General features: G+C 40.2%; 1 protein-coding gene across 7 annotated transcripts in view; it reads left to right on the forward strand.

Annotated features, from left to right (window-relative positions):
* exd3 (exonuclease 3'-5' domain containing 3) overlaps positions 1 to 15712 on the forward strand; it is a 188093-nt gene that overhangs the window by 107937 nt on the left and 64444 nt on the right. For all 7 annotated transcript variants that reach the window (XM_063073914.1, XM_063073915.1, XM_063073919.1 and 4 more), the window contains 2 exons: positions 1741 to 1908; positions 6235 to 6288. In XM_063073914.1, the coding sequence (XP_062929984.1) occupies positions 1741 to 1908; positions 6235 to 6288 (222 nt within the window). The remainder of the gene's footprint in view (positions 1 to 1740; positions 1909 to 6234; positions 6289 to 15712) is intronic.

Raw genomic sequence — 15712 nt, forward strand, 5'->3', positions numbered from 1 at the left:
GGGTTCACACACTTTCCAGCATCACTGTGTATTTGTCCACAAGGAGCATCTTAACATTAGTCTACTCCTGATCATCAGCAGAATGATGAAAAGGATAATCAACGGTGCTATCAAGCATCACTTGTTTAGCAGTGATCTGTTCACAGAACTCAGTTTGGGTTCCATCATTGTCTTTTAGCATAACAGACTTGGTCCACATATGGACAAAAGACCTGAATTCCAGAGGCGATGTGAGTGTAACTGCCTCTGACATCAGGACATCATCTGACTGAGTCCTGATTGAATTGGAATCAATAGGAATCGGGGGGGGGGGGGGGGAGGTGGGACCCTGACTGGTCAAATCATATCTGGCATAAAAAAAATAGTTGTTGGAGAGCAGTCATCTCAGCCATAAGACATCACTGCAGAAGTTCCTCTTAATTGTGTCCCAGGCCCAACCATCTCCAGCTGCTCCCTCAACAATCTTTAGCTCTAACGTCAGAAGTGGGGATGTTCACTGATGATTACACCATTCATGATTCCTCAGATAATACAGTAGTCTACATCTAAATGCAGGAAGATCTGAACTGTAACATAGTATTTCCATTACTGAATTTCCCACTATCAATATCCTGGGACTTATCAATTTCCCAGGGGCTTATCACTGATCAAAAACTGAACTGGAGTGGCCATATGCATGATGTAGCTAAAGGAGGTCGAGGAAACCTGCAGTGAGTAACTTACCTCCCAGCTCCCCAAAGTGTGTCCACCACCTGTAAGGTGGAATACTTGCCTGGATGAGTGCAGCTTCAATAACCCTCAGAAAACTCAACACCTTTTAGGATATAGCAGTCCACACAGGAGGTGCGATGGTAGCATCGTGGTCAGCATAATGCTGTTACAGCTCGGGGAAGGGGATTTCTAGAGCTTGCAGCTCAACTCCGGCACTGTTCTGTTCATCCTCCCCATGGAATACAGGTTTTTTTTCCAGGTGCTCTGGTTTTCTTCCACAGTCCGGAAATGTACTGGGTTGGTTAATTGATCAGTTGTCCTGTGATAGGTTGGGATTAATCAGGGCTGTGGGGTTGCTGGGGTGGCATGGCTCAAAAGGCAGGTGGGCCTACTCAGCACAGTATCGTTAAAGAAATAAATAAACCTTGTACCGCTCACTTCACTATTGACTCTCTGTAGTGACGTTTTACACCACCTGCAGAATGTACTGCAACAACTCACCAAGAGTTCTTCAACACTGTAACATCATCTACTTCCACCATCCTTCCAGATTCCAAACATCACCTTGGTCAAAAAAGTGCCCTCTAAATCTCCTACCTGATAGCTTTATGTCCAGTTACAGGTATCTCTACCAAGGGAAGGAGTTTATCATTAAAGAAATTTTAAATCTGTTTCACTTCCAACTGAAGCAGCCTGACTTCTGAGTATTTCCAGCATTTTCTGTTTTTTATTTTGGACTGACAGCATCTGAGGCTCTTTTGATTCTTTACCCAAGCTACGCTTTTCATAAGTGTGACTGCGTCATTCAGGTCCTCACTGAGCCTTCATTGCTGTAATAAACATCTGTGGGCGTGATGTTTAGCTTTGGCACACAATGGAATGGTGATTGCTGTATGTTCAGTTTGAAGGTTGGAGAGACTGGTCCCACAAAAGTCATCAATTACCCACTATTGATATGTATCAGTGATTATGCAAACTTTTCTTCACTCCAGATTCTGATTACTAATTCTGATGCTGTTATCTATGTAGGATATTCGATTGGCCCAGGATGAGACACTACTGTCCTCCCCAGTGTCACCTGCCGATTTCAGAGTCATCTGTGACAACATGTTGCAGGGCCTTGGCCGATACCTTCGCTGTGTGGGAGTTGATGTGAAGATTCTAGGAAATGAAGATGATCACAGGAAGGCTGCTGAGGTGATGCAGGGATAACAGCAGCTGGATTGAAAGGGAAAGAGGGAGAGTGCAAGTGCAATGGAAGAGAAAATGCAAGGGAAAGAGCAATATGGAGGGGATGAAATGCAGAAAACCCCTGAGGTGGAATGGGGGGAGTGTTGGGGAGTAAAAGAGGGAGAGAAATGGAATGACGAAAGGAGCTGAGTGGAGCACACATGGGGTAAAAGAGAAGAGGAGAACATGTAAGGGGAGAAGAAGAAAGTAGATGATGGAGGGAGAAAAGAACATTGGAGTTTGTGGAACATGTGTAGGGAAGGTTTGGTTTATAAGAAATTGGTCAAGTGTGCGAGAGGGTGCAGCAGTGGACAGAATACAAGTGAAAGGCGATATTGTGAGAGTTTATAAGGCGCAATGTGTGTAGAAGAGAATGAGAGATAAAGCTTGCAAGAGGGTAGAGGAGAGTAAACAGAGAGAAGGGGTAGGAATGAGTTGACATGAAGGGGTGAGGGAAAGAGCATACAAGAGGAATATATAGTGCAAGGGAAATGGGGAGTGAGTGTAAGGGTGGGGAGCATTTGGAATTATCAGCTGTAGATGGAGAGATCCAACAGGGAAAAGACTATGTGAGTGGGAGAGAGGATATAAGAAGTAGAGATGGAAAGATATTAGGGAGGGGAGTTGAGGTAAGAATTGGAGAATTTGCAGGCTACAGTGGGAAGACTGTGCCAATGGGAAAAGGAGGGAATGGAAAGCGTGCAGGTGGAAAGAGAAGGAAAGCCTATGAGCACCTGAGGGGAGGCGGGCGGGTGAGAGAATGTATGACAAGTTGGGAAAACCATGAAATGTGAATAATTCAAGGGTGCTCCTGTGCTCCTCGAGGGAGGCTCAGTGCATGTAAGATGGGTGGTTTATGAAACAAGATAAGCATACAAGAACGCTAGATAATGACCATTTCCAACAAGAGAAAGTCTCACCACCTATCTTGATGTTCTGTTGATTGCCGTTATCAAGACCCCACTATTTGTATCACCACTGATCAGAAAGTCAACTGAATCAGCAATATAAATACCGTGACTACAAGAACAGATCAGAGGCCAGTATCCTGTAATATGTGACTCACCTTCTGATACCCCAAAACCTTTCCATCTTTTTTAAAACAGAAATGGGCAGTCCAGTGGTGTAGCTAGTAGAGTCACTGCTTAAAGCTCCACATTCTGGGCTCAGTCCTGACCTCTGATACATTATTTATGGAGTTCTCATATTCCTGCTGTTACCATGTGTGTTTTCCCTGAGTGCTCTAATTTCCTCGCATACCCCAATGTCATGTGGGTTGGTAGATCAATTGGCCACTGTCAAATGCCCCTAGTGGATGATAGTTGGAAATGTGGGGAGAATGGGATACAGGGAGAATGAATGGGGAATGGAATTGCTGAGTTAGTTTTCATGGTCTTGATTGCCCAAAATGGCCTTTGTCTTGTAAAGATAAATGGAAATATGAAAGATGGAAATGTGTGAATGCTCTCCATTGGCCTGGATGAGTGCAGCTCCACTATTTCTCAAGAAACCCAACGCTGTCCAAGACGGACACCTCATCAGCCAGATAGTCTCCTCTCACTTGTTTTTCTACGTTCAGAATCCCTCCTGAATCCCCTATCCCTTATGTTAAGTCTGTTCCCCCTTGTAGATACCTTGATAAGGGGATAGGTCTTTCACCATGTATTCATAACCCAGCTCCGTGACCCTCTCTCTCTCACTTAATACCATACTTTTCTGTTTTTCCTACCAAAGAGGATAACTTCACACTGATCCATGTTAGACTGCATATACCATGCATTTGGTCATTCACACTACGTCTGTTACTAAACTTAGATATATTACATTTGGTTCTTTCATTCCATTCATTGATACTTATTGTGAATACCTGGAGCCCAAGCACTGATTGCTGCAATACCCCATTAGTCATCAATTGCCATCCAGAAAATCACCTACGTATTTTTTCCCAACACTCTATTTTCTGTCTGTCAACTAATTTACAAAAATTTTTTTTCTTTGGAAAATTCATTTTTTACAATCCAAAGACAATTCTACTCCACGAACATCGAGTACTGCAGGGCAACTCCACCTGTGAGCTGCTCATTGATCATAGTAGCAGGACTGGTGTCGACAGTGGAGTCGCCGAGGTGTCAAAGGAACCACTTGGGATATCAGAGGAACTGCTTGGGGTATCGGAGGGCCCGTTGAGGTATCAGAGGAGCCTGATGGGATGACAGAGGAGCCGGATTGGGTTCGAAGGAGTTGACCTGGCTGTAGATTGTGTTGCTGCCCGCTGCTTGGAAGCATCAGGTGGTGCAGTACAACCGTGGGAGATTGTCTTGGACATTTCACTTGTGATCGCAAGACTCTGTTGGACAATGATAATGTAAGTTACCCTTGACTGGTGGAGGGACACATGACATGGGAGCTGTGTAGCTTCAGTTGTAGCAAGGACTAGGCCTCAAGCCTTGGGCTTGCCTGCTGCTGCAGACCAGGTGAGTGACGTGGAAGCATTTACAGCGTGGCGTCCAATCAAAACTGGGGCCTAGCCTTTCCCATTGGTCCTGCCCTCCTGTGTTCAAGCTGTGGAATGACAGGCTGGATTGCGTACGTCTGCATACTGCCAGGAGACTACTGTCAATTGCTGGACATTGTCACTCAGGGTCTTGGACTACATATATGTTTTTTTTGAGTGAATATGCTTCTTTGCTTGCTGTTTTGATTAAATGTTACTTGCTATTTTTGAATGTTTGCTTGCTATTTTAAATGTTTTCACCTTGGCCCAGAGGAACTCTGTAATGGCCTCTCTGTAATGTTTCACTGCAAAGGTAATAGATTCTCTGTAGCAGCAATGTTTGGGTTATGACTAGAGATAACAGGGCTTTAGAATGTGTGCTATCCAGTGAGATGCATGTTGTTCTTTCTTGTGCGTCTGAGAGAAGGGATTTTGTGGTCTTTTGTCGGTGAGAGATGAAGTGCAAAGACGCGAGTGCAGAGAATTAGTAGACCACCAGACGAAGTGGACTGGGAGCGAGGGTCCAAAAGTCGGCGATGCTCGGAGGAGATCAATGGAGAACAAATGGACGAATCCATGAGCTCCAATGAGCACGTTAGACTGTTTTATTAAAATGGGCCTTTTTTCTTTTTATTTTCTTTACTAACCCTATAGTCAGATTAAGATTTAGTGTTCTGTCTGATATTTTGCGGTTCGGATTTGTAACCAGGCAACACATCACGCAGCATCCACACAAATGAGATTTCTCATTTTGGCTGGGCCAGAGGCTGTCTTCCCCTAGACAAACACGTGCTGGCCGAACTTGAGGGTTATACTTACATGGAACTATATCAAAGGCCTTCTGAAAATCCAAATATGCCAAATCCACTGGTTCTCCCTCATCTGGTCCACCAGTCACATTCCCAAAATAAGCTCCCTTCGCTAAATCTACATTGATTTTGTCTAATCCAACTGTATAGGTGCAGTATAGGTAAGTGGTGAAGTTAAAAATGCAAAGGGAATTAAAAATGAGAGTGAACAGATTGTTGATGGTCAGTGTGGACTCAGTAGGTAGAAGGGCCTGTTTCAGTTCTGTATTTCTCAATCACTAAGACATTGCACTGTATAGACAATCTGAGAGCAAGAGTAGAGAATATACCATATGGAGAACCTTAGAAAGGGGGGACATAGATAATGTATTGAGAACTTCAGGAGTATAGGGAAGAGATAGGTATTGCACCAGGTAACATTTCTTGGGGATGAGAAAAGCGGAGTATGTGCCAGATAAAAGGATAGACATTTGAGATAATAGACTCAAAATAAAGGGTTGCACATGTAGTTGAGGAATTTCTTCCCTCAGTTAATTCTGAACTTTAGCAATTCTCTACCACTGTGATTTACAGATGCTGACATAGATTTTTGGAATATGGGGATCGAGTAGGGAGGTGGAGTTCAGACAAACTATCTGATGAGCTGTGATCTTATTTGTTGGCTTGAGCGGCTATTCAACCAATTCCTCCTCGTTCTTATGGACCATTTGAGACTGCAGAGAGGGATTGATAGATGATGCACTATTTAGAAGCCAATGTACAGAAGGAAAGGCTAAAGCACATGAGGAGCGGAATGAATGCACAACATTGAAACATGTTTGCTTTTATTCAATTCTGATGCGTGGTAGGAGTTATTACTTACGTATAATCCAATCAGTTGACATTCTATAATGATACTGTGACATATAAATTGTGAGTACAAGATTTCGTTTCACTTTAATCAATACCTTGCCACATCCTGAAATATTAATGAGTGATTCTTTATTTTAGATTGCTCGTGAAGAAAACAGAGTTATCCTGACCTGTGGTTTACCTTATCAAACGGTGAGTATCTATTTTATTACCTAGCTACAGTCAGAGTGTTGAGCAGATCTGTTCATTATGCTCAAAGTTCTCTGTGTGACCAGCAGGTAACATGTCGATCTAGAGTGCCAACATCTTATAGGTGGGTTTGGGAAATAGCACTTTGAATGAGGACGGGATGGGACTTTGTTCTTCAATAACAAGTCAGGCCTTCCCCAAATGCTGAAGAAAGAGATATTTTTTAGGGAAATCATGACAGAGCAACCACTGGGAATCAACGAACATCTCATGACTCTGTGAATCCAACTTGTCAAGAACCAACATGCCACCATCATCAGTGCCTATGCTCCAACTCTGGATGCTGAAGTTGAAGTAAAGATGAACTTCTACGCCCAACTTGGCCATGTCCTTTCCTCTGTTCCCAACAACGACAAGATCATTCTCTTGGGAGACTTCAATGCCAGAGTTGGGAAAGATCATAGGCTCTGGACTGCAATAATAAGCAAGGAAGGAGTTGGCAAGGTCAACGCCAATGGAACACTCCTCCTCACCTGGCAGCACCCACGCTCCAAACACTGGCACCTCATCGACTACATCATTGTAAGATCTCGGGACCAACAAGATGTACTGATAACAAGAGCTGTTACTGGTGCTGATGAGTGCTGGATAGACCATCAACTCATCTCGTCCACCATGAGAATGAAGATTCGGCCCAAAAGAAAACACCAAGATCAGAACTCTATTAAGAAACTTAATGTTGACATCCTTCAAGACATCAGCCACGTACAGAAGTTCCAACAAAATCTTCAAGAACAACTGCCTGAACAAATCCCACCATCTGTAGAAGAACACTGGAATCAATTGAAGAACGCTATCATCACCTCCTGCAAAGAAACAATTGGGTTCAAGATGAAAAAACATCAGGATTGGTTCGATGATAACGACAAACTACTCCAACAACTCATCGACAAAAAGAGAAAAGCGTTCATTACCTTACAAAATTGAAAATAGGTGCAGGAGTAGGTCATTCAGCCCTTCGAGCCAGCACCGCCATGCACTGTGATCATGGCTGATCATCCACAATCAGTATCCAGTACCTGCCTTATCCCCATAACCTTTGATTCCGCCATCTTTAAGAGCTCTATCCATCTCTTTCTTGAAAGCATCCAGAGACTTGGCCTCCACTGTCTTCTGGGGCAGAGCATTCCACATATCCACCACTCTCTGGGTGAAAAAGTTTTTCCTCAACACTCTAAATGGCCTACCCCTTATTCTTAAACTGTGGCCTCTGGTTCTGGACTCACCCATCAGCGGGAACATGCTTCCTGCCTCCAGTGTGTCCAATCCCTTAATCTTAAATGTTTCAATCAGATCCCCTCTCATCCTTATAAATTCCAGTGTATACAAGCCCAGTCGCTCCAATCGTTCAACATATGACAGTCCCGTCATCCCAGGAATTAACCTTGTGAACCTATGCTGCACTCCCTCAACAGCAAGAATGTCCTTCCTCAAACTTGGAGACCAAAACTTTCTTTTCTTTTTAAATCTTTTTATTGAGTAAGTATACAAAAAAGGTAAGCCATATAAACATTAATACAATGTTAAAGTATAATAAAATTCCAAAAGATAACAATACCAAAAAGAAAATACTACAAACAATGTAATTTAAGCATAAGAAACCAAGATAACATAATAGTATACTAGATTTTATATATATCAATGGAAAAAAAAAGAAAAAAAAAAAACCCCCAAAAAAAAACCCACCGTGCAACTAACTAAAAGCAAAGCAAAGCAATGGGCTAACTTGAAACCAAACAGAGTTAAACTTAAAATCACGTCCTCAATCCTGACCTCCATTAAAGCAGTGAAGAAAAAACAAGAAGGGTAAATATTACATTAAATGAAAATATCGAATAAAAGGTCCCCAAATCTGTTCAAATTTAAATGAAGAATCATAAAGGTTACTTCTAATTTTCTCCAGATTCAAACATAAAATCGTCTGAGAAAACCAAAAAAAGGTAGTTGGAGCATTAAGCTCTTTCCAATGTTGTAAAATACATCTTTTCACCATTAAAGTAAGAAATGCAATCATTCTACGGGCTGAAGGGGAAAGATTACTAGAAATTTTAGGTAGTCCAAAGATAGCAGTAATAGGGTGAGGAGAGATATCTATATTTAATACCTTAGAAATAATATTGAAAATATCTCTCCAAAAAGTTTCCAAAGTAGGGCAAGACCAAAACATATGAGTTAAAGAGGCTATCTGCCCCGAACATCTATCACAGAAAGGATTAATATGCGAGTAAAAACGCGCTAACTTATCTTTGGACATATGTGCTCTATGAACCACTTTAAATTGAATTAGGGAATGTTTAGCACAAATAGAGGAAGTATTAACTAATTGTAAAATCTGCCCCCAATCATCCACAGAAATGGTAAGCCCCAATTCCTGCTCCCAATCTACCCTAATCTTATCAAATGGAGCTTTCCTAAGTTTCATAATAATATTATAAATCATAGCCGATGCACCTTTCTGACATGGATTAAGGTTAATTATCGAATCTAAAATATATATAGGAGGAAGCATTGGAAAGGAAGAAAGTATAGTACTTAGGAAATTTCTAACTTGTAAATATCTAAAAAAATGTATTCTTGATAAGTTATATTTATTAGATAATTGTTCAAAAGACATAAGGGAACCATCTAAAAATAAATCCAAAAACCGTAAAATACCCTTAGTCTTCCAAGTTTGAAAAGCGCGATCCGTAAAAGAGGGAGGAAAAAATATGTTACCTAAAATAGGAATCGCTAACCCGAATTGATTAAGATCAAAAAATTTTCTGAATTGAAACCAAATGCGCAAAGCATATTTAACTATCGGGTTAGAGACCTGCTTAAGACGTTTCGAATCAAAAGGAAGAGAGGAACCTAAAATAGAACCAAGTGTATAACCCTGAACAGATTGTAATTCCAATGCTACCCATTTAGGAATAGATAGTATGTCCCGGTCAAGTAACCAAAATTTCATATGTCGAATATTAATAGCCCAATAATAAAATCTAAAGTTAGGTAATGCTAAACCTCCATCTCTCTTAGCTTTCTGTAAATGTATTTTACCCAGTCTCGGATTCTTATTCTGCCAAATAAATGAAGAAATTTTAGAGTCAACTTTATCAAAAAAAGATTTAGGAACGAAAATTGGTAATGCCTGAAACACATATAAAAATTTTGGCAAAAAAAACATCTTAACTGCATTAATACGACCAATCAAAGTTAAATATAAGGGAAACCATTTAGATGAAAGTTGAGTAATATGGTCTATTAATGGTAAAAAGTTAGTCTTAAATAAATCTTTATGTTTACAAGTAATTTTAATCCCAAGATATGAAAAGTAATTATTAATCAATTTAAATGGAAATTTATAATATAAGGGAAGATGTTTATTAATCGGAAAAAGTTCACTCTTACTAAGATTTAATTTATAACCTGAGAAAAGACCAAATTGTGCTAATAACTCTAAAACAGCAGGAATGGATCTCTCAGGATTAGAAATATATAAAAGTAAATCATCAGCATAGAGTGATAATTTATGGGACTTTAATCCCCGAGTTATCCCAGTAATATTTGAAGATTCTCGAATAGCAATTGCAAGAGGTTCTAATGCAATATCAAATAATAGGGGACTAAGAGGACAGCCTTGTCGAGTACCACGAAAGAGAGGAAAAAAAGGTGAGTTTAAGGAGTTAGTACGAACCGAGGCTACAGGGGAGTGATATAACAGTTTAATCCAGGATATAAATTTCAAGCTAAAATTAAACATTTCAAGCACCTTAAATAAATAAGGCCATTCTACTCTATCAAAAGCTTTCTCGGCATCTAAAGAAATAACACACTCAGGAACATTTTGTGAGGGAGTATAAACGATATTTAACAATGTACGAATATTATAAAAAGAGTAACGACCTTTAATAAAACCCGTTTGGTCTTCCGAAATAATAGAAGGAAGTACTTTTTCTAGTCTATTTGCTAATAACTTAGAAAAAACTTTAGAATCAACATTTAATAAAGATATTGGTCTATAAGATGCACATTGAGCAGGGTCTTTATCCTTCTTTAGTATTAAAGAAATTGATGCTCTATTAAAAGATTCCGGAAGTTTACCAAGTTTCAAAGAAGCCTCAAAAACCTTATAGAGCCAAGGAATCAATAAAGAAGCAAAACATTTATAAAATTCAACGGTAAACCCATCAGGGCCAGGAGCTTTCCCCAGATTCACAGAAAAAATAACATTCTTAATCTCATCCATTGTAATGGAAGTATCTAATAAAGAAGACATATCCTGTGAAATCTGAGGGAAGTCTAACTTATCTAAAAAATCATTCATATATTTAGAATCTCGAGGAGACTCTGATTGATATAAAGAAGAATAAAAATCACAAAAGGTTTGATTAATCCCCACATGATCCAATATCAATCGATCATTTTGGTTATAAATCTGATTGATTTGAGATTTAACATAATTAGATTTCAATTGATTAGCCAGCAGCTTGCCAATTTTATCACTGTGAACATAAAAATCACTTCTTGTTTTCTTTAATTGGTTTACAATCGAGGACGAGAGTAGTAAACTGTGTTCCATTTGAAGTTCAGTTCTTTGTTTGTATAGCTCCTCAGAAGGAGCCATAACATATTTCTTATCAATTTCTTTAATCTTGTCCACAATTACCATCTCCTCCTGCTTCTGTTTCTTCCTCAAAGCAACGGAATACGAAATAATCTGACCCCGAATATAGGCTTTAAAAGTGTCCCAAAGAGTGTTAACCGAAATATCTTCTGTATGGTTAATTGTAAAAAAAAGCTCAATCTGTTCATTCATAAAATTAACAAAGTCCGAGTCCTGAAGCAACAGCGAATTAAAACGCCATTGTCTATTGTTTGGTATATTGGCCATAATTTTAATAGAAAGCTTAAGTGGAGCATGATCCGAAATGGTTATAGAATCATAATCACATTTAATCACTGAAGGAATGAGACGAGAATCAATGAAAAAATAATCAATTCTTGAATAGGAATGATGAACATGTGAAAAGAAGGAAAAATCTTTTTCCTGAGGATGCAGAAAACGCCAAATGTCCGTCGACCCAGAATCAGAAAAGGAAAAAATTAATCAAATTTGCAGATTTATTAGGTAAAGTCCGTAAAGGAGCCGAACGGTCCAAAGCTGGAGATAAACAGGTATTAAGATCTCCGCCCCAAATCAATGAAAACTCGTTCAAATTCGGAAACTGATCAAACAATGATTTATAAAATTCCGGACAATCCATATTAGGAGCATAAACATTAACCAAAACTACTTTTTTATTAAATAGTAAACCACTAACCAATAAAAATCTACCATTCGGATCAGAGATAATATCCTGTTGTATAAAAGTAACTGAGGAGTCTATAAAAATAGAGACGCCTCGAATCTTAGCATTGGAGTTCGAATGAAATTGTTGTCCCTTCCAGAATTTGAAAAAACGTAGTCTGTCCCCCCTCCGTACATGGGTCTCTTGTAAAAATAAAATTTGTGCTTTAAGTCTCCGGAACACTTTAAAAACTTTTTTCCTTTTAATAGGATGATTAAGACCATTAGTATTCCAGGAGACAAAATTAATAATAGACTCCATAAATCCTAAAGTCAACCCATAACAAGGAGGATTGACAATAGGCGCGACCCACAAACCCGGAGAGGAAACAGAACATACAAAAGATACCGGGGAAAAGGACGCAACCAATACTTCAATAATGTATATAGCCCAAAGAGAAACAAACTAAAACGTGAAGCCCCTCCCACCGCCCCCCACCCCAAGACCCCAAGGCGAAATCTAAAGCAGACCCGCCAGAAAGAAGCAAGCGCTAAAACTACCCCCATGACTTCCGGTATACGCTCCCTAAAAAAAAGGTATAAATATGAAAAGGATCAGCTAATTGTAAAACAGTAAAAAAATAAGTAAAAAAAAGTTAGCTCAATTAAAATACACACAGAACAGAACAAAAGCCGGAAAGTATATATTAAAAAAAAACCACAATAAACCTCAAACTCATGAATAGACACAGCAACAAAAAAAATAGGATTATTAACATAAAATGATTATAAAAAGCAAAACAGAATAAAATTTAAAAAAAACTACAAAATTTAAGGCCGCACAGGAAATACGTAAGATGACAAAAGGGAAGTAACCACCCAGAATCCCCTGGGAAAAGAAAGAAATGACGCAGTTAAAAAGAAAGTTTAGCAGCCATATTAAGAAATCGAAAGTAAACTTTTCTGCCCAAATAGGGCACAGAAAAGTTAAAACCAACCAATTCACAGCCTCCGATCAACGGAGAAAATTAAAAAAAGGCAATTAAGATGTTGAAGATGAAAGTTGATCCAGATAACTCTGGGCATCCGATGGAGAATCAAAAAAACGAAGGGCTCCATCTAACATGCGAATCCTTAGACGTGCAGGGTACAGCAGCGCTGGTCTTAAATCCATCTTATAGAATTCCGACATCACGGATCTGTAACGGACCCGTTGGTCCCAGATTGGTTTACTGAAATCTTCCACGAATCGGAACTTAAGATCCGAAAAATCAATGAAACCTTTAGATCGAGCGAATCGAAACAGTCTCTCCTTGTCTTGAAAGTAATGAAAACGTAAGATAACATGCCTAGGTCTATCTGACCTAGACGAATATGATGGGATTCTGTGAACACGATCCAGTAGCGGTGGTTGGTCAGGAAATACAGTAGGGAATGCATCTTTTAAAATTTGGGAGAAATATTTCATAGGGTTGTTAGCTTCCACGGCTTCCCTGACGCCAATCATTCGTAAATTCTGCCGTCGCATTCTAGATTCCAAGTCAGAGTTTTTAAAAGTCAAAAAGTCAAGTTTCTTCTTCATTACATTAATTGTTTCTTCGACTTTCCCCATCTTAAGCTCACTTTGTTGCGCGGATTTTTGAAGATCAGATATAGCCGACTGATGTTCCGCAATACATGTTTGCATCTTATCAATTAAATCGGCAATTTTCTGGAACTTAGTTGAGATTTCCGTATGAATCAGGTCTTTAACAGAGCCCATAATTTCTGTACGAATCATCTCCCTAACAGAGGTTGAAATTTCCCTCTGAATTAACTCCGATATAGCTTTCAAAGTCACCGGTGATTCAGTCGGAGGGAGATCCGTAGCTTTCGGTTTAACCGGAGGTTTACCATCCTTGCCGTCTTTCCCGTTCTTAGACATAGCCGATCTCAGTATCATCCAATTGTCAGAGAATTCAGTTTAATTCAAAGTATTGTAAAAATTGATGCCTTAATAGTTAATTAAAGTATAGCTGACCATAGAGAGAAAAAACTCAGAGGTAATGGAGCGAGTCAAGAACGCGACTTCACTCCATGAGCGCTACCGGAAGTCTCTCGAGACCAAAACTGCATACAGTACTCCAGGTGTGGTCTCACCAGGGCCCTGTACAGCTACAGAAGGACCTCTTTGCTCCTATACTCAATTCCCCTTGTTATGAAGGCCAGCATGCCATTAGCTTTCTTCACTGCCTGCTGTACCTGCATGCTTGCTTTCAGTGACTGATGTACAAGAACACCTAGATCTCGTTGTACTTCCCCTTTTCCTAACTTGACTCCATTTAGATAATAATCTGCCTTCCTGCTCTTACCACCGAAGTGGATAACCTCATATTTATCCACCAATGACCAACGATCGGCTACCAAAAGGAAACACTATCAGGAATGCAAGGCTGCAGTCCAGAAGAGCACCCAAGACCTGAAAAACCAATGGTGAAGGAGGAAAGCTCAGGAAATTCAACAACTAGCAGACGCCAATGACACTCGAGGCTTTTTCAACGCAAATAAAGCTATTTTTGGCCCATCCACTCACGGACAAGCCCCTCTCAAAAGCAAAGATGGTTCAACCATCCTGAAGAGCAATGCTGACATCAATTCTAGTTGGAGGGAGCACTTTGAAGATCTTCTAAATCAAACACTCTCATTTGACAGGAATGTGATGAACAACATTCCAAAACAGCCTGTTGACGACTCCCTAAGCAAAATGCCAACACTTGAAGACGTCAAGGAAGCCATCAAAACCTTAAAAAACAACAAGGCTGCTGGTCTCGGATGAAATACCAGCCAAGGTCTACAAAATTGGAGGTAACCCGCTTCATTACCAACTGCATCAACTTCTTATCAAGATCTGGATAAATGAAGACGTACCAGCAGACTTTAGAGACTTAGCAGTCGTTACCATCTACAAAAGGAAAGGTGATCGATCCGAATGCGGAAACTATCGTGGAATTTCCCTGTTAGCAACAGCAGGAAAGATCCTCACCTGCATCATGAATAACCGGCTCAAGCCTTTAGCTGAGAAGATCCTTCCGGAGACACAAGCCAGTTTTAGACCATCACGTGGAGCAATCGACATGATCTTCACAATGTGACAACTTCAAGAAAAGTATCGTGAACAACTTCAACCTTTGTACATGGCATTCATCGACCTCACCAAAGCCTTTGACTTGGTATCAAGGGAACTCCTATGGGATGTCCTATCCACCTATGGATGCCCTGAAAAGTACATTTGAATCCTGAGACTCCTCCACGATGGCATGCTTGCCACAGTCATGGTCAGCAACAGTAACTGTGAGCTTTTACAAGTTAGATCAGGAGTAAAACAGGGATGCATGATTGCCGCAACTTTGTTCACCATCTTCATTGCGACAATCATTCACATTATCAAGGACGACCTACCCCCCAGGGATCGAAATTGTCTACAGAACAGATGGCAGACTTTTCAGTCTTGTCCGTCTCAAGTCCAAAACAAAGACATCCACGAGTTCCCTCATCGAGTTCCAATACGCAGATGACAACAGTGTTGTAGCTCTTTCAGAAAACCACCTACAACAGATTCTGACTGCCGTCAACTGTGCATACACGAAACTTGGACTTACCATCAATTCCAAGAAGACTCAGATCATCTATCAACCGTCACCAATTGAGACAAATTGGATAGAACCATCAGTTCAACTTGGCGAAACAACCCTGGGAAACGTGGACCACTTTCCATATCTTAGAAGTCACCTCTCCTCTAATGTCATCCTTCGTGACGAGATCTGACATCGTCTTAAATGCGCTGGAACAGCTTTTGGATGTCTCTGAACAAGAGTCTTTCATGATCGTGACATCCGAACAGACACCAAAATGTTAGTGTGCAAAGCAGTGGTAATCCCAACGCTCCTGTATGCATCAGAAACCTGGACAACATACCGACGACATCTGAAGGCGCTTGAAAAGTTCCATCAACGCTGTCTTCGAAACATCTTAAATATCAGCTGGGAAGATAGAAGAACCAACGTCAGTGTGCTAAATGAAGCAAAAACAACAAGCATTGAAACCTACGTCATCAAGAAC

This window comes from Mobula hypostoma, chromosome 21 (assembly GCF_963921235.1).
Source record: "Mobula hypostoma chromosome 21, sMobHyp1.1, whole genome shotgun sequence".
NCBI lineage: Eukaryota > Metazoa > Chordata > Chondrichthyes > Myliobatiformes > Myliobatidae > Mobula > Mobula hypostoma.